At 20.3% G+C, this 4,507-nt stretch overlaps 1 protein-coding gene across 2 annotated transcripts in view; it reads left to right on the forward strand.

The window, feature by feature from the left end:
* Positions 1-1,584: 1,584 nt before the first annotated feature.
* Positions 1,585-4,507, forward strand: part of LOC117179429 (replication stress response regulator SDE2) — a 33,920-nt gene continuing 30,997 nt past the window's right edge. For both annotated transcript variants that reach the window (XM_033371202.1, XM_033371203.1), the window contains exon 1: positions 1,585-1,789. In XM_033371202.1, the coding sequence (XP_033227093.1) occupies positions 1,685-1,789 (105 nt within the window). In that variant the 5' untranslated portion in view covers positions 1,585-1,684. The remainder of the gene's footprint in view (positions 1,790-4,507) is intronic.

The raw sequence follows: 4,507 nt of genomic DNA on the forward strand, positions 1-4,507 counted from the left end.
ATTATTCTCCTTGTTTGAAAATTCATCTTTTTAATTAAAAATGCATTTATTTAATTGCAAATTGATCTATTTGGTTGAAAATTCGTTGTTTATTGAAATTTAATTTTTTTTACTGAAAATTGATATATGCCATTAAAAAAAATTTTCCATTGCAATTCTTCTTTTTTGTATAAAACTATTCTTCTTCTTTGAAAATTAATTTCTTTGGTTGAAAATTTATCTATTTTATTCTAAATTCGTCTTTTTTGTGGGAAATTAATTTTGTAATTTAAAATTGAAGTATTCCATTTAAAACAAATTTAATTCACAATTCTTTTTTTTTGTAGGAAAATATTCTTCTTGTTTGAAAATTCATCCTTTTGGTTGAAAATTAATTTATTTGGCTGAAAACTGATCTACTTCGTTTCAAATAAGTTTTTCATTGAAAATTAATTTTGTTAAGCAAAAATGGATTTATTTTATTTTTGTTTAAAAATGTATTTTTTTTGTTTGGAAATTTCACTACTTTATTGCAAAACAACCCGTTTTTTGTTGTTGAAAATTTATTTTTTAAATTAAAAAGTCAAGTATTCAATTTTTGGTAAAAAAAATTGTGAGTTAAAAATTCTTCATTTTAGTAGATAATCAATCTTCTTGCATAAAAATTCATTTTTTTGGTCGAAAATTTATTTTGTTGACTAAATAGTTTATTATTCTATTTTTAGTTAAAACATTATTCATTTTTTTTCAAATAAAAACTTATTTATTTATTTGAGAATTGAATTTTTTTTATATCGTTTTTTTCTGTATAGAAAATTAATTTTATAATAAAAAATGTAATTACCATTTTTGATTAAAAATTTTTCTTTTTTAGTTGCAAATGCATTACATTAGTTAAAATTTCAAGTATTTTGTTAAAATTTTGATTTTTATAGGTGAAAAATAATTTTTTTAATCGAAAATTTAAATATTCCACATTTAGTTGAAAATTTATTTTTTATTTAGTTGAATTATATTCTATAGGTTAATACAATGCTGTTTTGTTTCAAATTTGTCCTTTTAGTAAAAAAAAGTCTTCTTGTTTAATAATTCATCCTTTGGTTAAAAATTAATTTATGGTCTTGAAAATTCCTCTTTCTGATATAAAATAAATCTTCTTTTTAGAAGTCATTTTTTGGTTGCGCATTGAACTTTTTAAAAAATAAATTGTATGTTGTTGAAAATTTAATTATTTAATTTTTTATAGAAAATGTATTATAATTAGTTTAAAATTATTCTATTTAATTAGAAAAATAAAAAAAATGAAAACATGTACTCTGAAAGGTTATTTCAGTAGACAATAGCGTTACATTTGTGAAATTCAGAACTTATGCAAAAGATAATGAGCAGTAATTAAAATATAAATAAGCTTCTATTTCTTAAGTGAACAACTAAGACTTTTACTTTCTTAATTATATAATAAATAAATAATCTATAAATTTTTATTATAAATTTTTATAAAAAAAAGGAATGTTTCATTTATCGAATTTAAATTTTCGCGGAATTTAGACTGTAGAATCTAGTGCCACCTAGCGGCGGGTAAACTCCCTTTTTGAGGTTATGAGAGAAGATACGACAGTTTTGACGTTTGACGTACTTTTTTTCGTGACAGGCTTTTTTTATTATTAAAAATAATATTCGAAGTTTATAAATTATCGAAGTCAATATGCTGACTGTTAACGTTAATACTGGCGTTTCGATTAAATCGCTTTTCACGTCAGAAATACCTCTCACGGTTTCGCAAATTTGGGATGAAATTCAAGATACAACTGTAAGTATATTTACTTTTTTATCAACTACTATCTGATTATTATATGATTCGAATCGTAATTTTACATTCAAGATTTGGTCCGGTACTCATAATTAAATAAAACACAACACTTCAACAAAAGCAATAAGATTGTTTTTTATGCTTCATAACCTCACTTTTTGAATGTTTTTCATGCCTCAAGTAATTTACTTCATTTTTTCAGCCTTTTTATGTCATTTTATTCGGTTATACGTACCAAAATTTCGATGCAAATAGCAAAAATTGAAACTGATTCTTCATTTTGAAAACTTATTTTAAGAGAATATTTAGAAAGGTTTTAAAACATTGTTAAAATTGTAAAAAAAAAAATAATCTTCTTTTGAAGCCTTTGACAATTCTTGAAAAGATTCTAAATTTTTTGTTTCAAATCTGCATAAGTTCCTTAAAATAATAATATTTTTGAAATTTTAAAGTTAATTGATTGATTTTTTTATTCAGAGCATTGAAATTGATAATAAGGATTTATATTTTTGGAATTGAATCTGAATCTTTGAACTCTATAATTTATCATTTTTATTTAATCTATAATTTATCAATGTTAAAATTTCTATAGTTTACAGTTTTTGAATTGAAAAAATTTAAAAAGTTTAAAATTCACCGTGAATTTTACAAATTTGTAGAAAAAAAATCCTTCCAATTTTGATTTCAACCGTTTTTTAAAATAATTTGTTTAATTGTGATTTTTTTCAATTATGAAATTATTCAGTTTAGAATGTGTAATTTGAAAATTTTTCACTTTGAAAATTTTTTCCATTTTAGATTCTTAATTTTTAAGTGCACATTTCGATTTAGAGAATTTAAAAATGAATTTTTTAAGTAAACAATTACAAATTAGAAGCGTTTAAAATTGAAAATTTTAGATAAAAATTTTTTTAGTTTATCAACTGTAAATATTAATTAATTATTCTTTAAATTGAATCTTTTCAATTAAAAAAATAACAATTATTAATTTTACAAAAAAAAAAAGAATTTTCAACTTGAAGAAAAATAAATTTAATTTTTCTTGGAACAGGAAATGTTAAAATTTCAATAAATTCCGAGCTGGAACAGCGAATTTTTTTAAAAGAATGTATGCTAATTCTAAGTTTAAACGGGATATTTGCGAAAAAAAATTATGAATTGGAACAGGGTATTTAAAAAAAAATTCTAATTTTTAATTGAAATGAAGAATTTTTGAAAAATATTAAAATTCCGGATTTGGGGAAGGAATTTTCAATTTTTAACCAATTCTGAGTTGGAACTGGAATTCAATCAGGAGAATAACATTTCTCAATGGAAAATTGAATTTTCAAACAAAATTATTATTCTGTGTTGAAACGAGGTATTTTCAAAAAAAAATTAAATTAGAGAATTTGCGAAAAGAAATAAAATTTTGGGTTTGAAAAGGGAATTTTTTGAAAAGAATTAAAATTTTCGGATTTAAACTGGAAATTTTGAATTTTGGACCAATTCTGAGATGGAATTAGAATTTAAATTTGTTTAAAATGATATACTTTTTTAAAAAAAGTTAATTCATTGATTGATTCTTTAATTTAGAGCATTGAAAATGATAACGTGGATTTGTATTTTTGGAAGTAAATCTCAATTTTTGAACTCTACAGTTTATAAAAGTTTAAAATTTGGCAATTTAACTTCGAATGGAACAATTTTTAGATTTGGTGTGTAGATTTTTTAAATTTTATTGACTGTGAAAAATGTTTGCGAATCGGAAAATGACAGTGAATTTATATTTTGACAGGAAATTTTACGAATTTTCAGAAGAAAAATCTGCTAAAACAGTTGAAAATTAAAAGCGTTTGAAGTTGAATTTTTTAAATGAAAAACAGTTTTATTTTATTAAAAAAAAACAATAATTGATTGGACCCAAAGATTCGATTTTTAATGATTCATAGGTAAAATATTTTATATTAAAAGTTTTAGTTCTTTATTTATATTATTTTTTATAATAAATTAAATAAATAAATTTATTATTATAATATTTTTATTCATTCTTTTAGCCATTAAAAAAATTTCATGTGCGTTTAAATCTTTATTAACTATTTTGAACTTAAAAATAACTCCATAATATTATATTCATAATTAGAGGATTTTATTTAATTAAAAATATTGTTCAAGTCTAAATTTTTCAATTTTTAACCCATTTAATTTGAAATTTTTTAATTTAGAAAAATTATAGGTATTTAATATTTAGCAACATTTTAATATTTATTTAATATATATTTAAATATTAATCTTTTTGGTTTAAAAAATTAATCTTATTGTTTAAAGTCCAAGTATTTCAGTTAAATATTTAAGTTTAAATATCCATTTTTGGTTTGAAAATTAATCTTTTTGCTTCAAAATCCATATTTTTTGTTAAAAATCCAAGTATTTCAGTTATATATTCTTCTTTTTGTTTGAAAATAAATCTTTTTGCTTAAAAATTCAAATATTTCAGTGAAATGTTTAAGTTAAATATTTAAATATTCATCTTTTTGTTTGAAAATTGATCTTTTTGCTTAAAAATCCACCTTTTTGTTAAAAAATTCAAGTATTAGAGTTAAATATTTAAATATTAATTTTTTTACTTGAAAATAAATCTTTTTACTTAAAAATTCATCTTTTTGGTTAAAAATCCAATTATTTCAGGTAAATATTTAAATATTAATCTTGTTGTTTAATAATTAATCTTTTGGTTTA

This window comes from Belonocnema kinseyi, chromosome 9, assembly GCF_010883055.1.
Source record: "Belonocnema kinseyi isolate 2016_QV_RU_SX_M_011 chromosome 9, B_treatae_v1, whole genome shotgun sequence".
NCBI classification, from domain to species: domain Eukaryota; kingdom Metazoa; phylum Arthropoda; class Insecta; order Hymenoptera; family Cynipidae; genus Belonocnema; species Belonocnema kinseyi.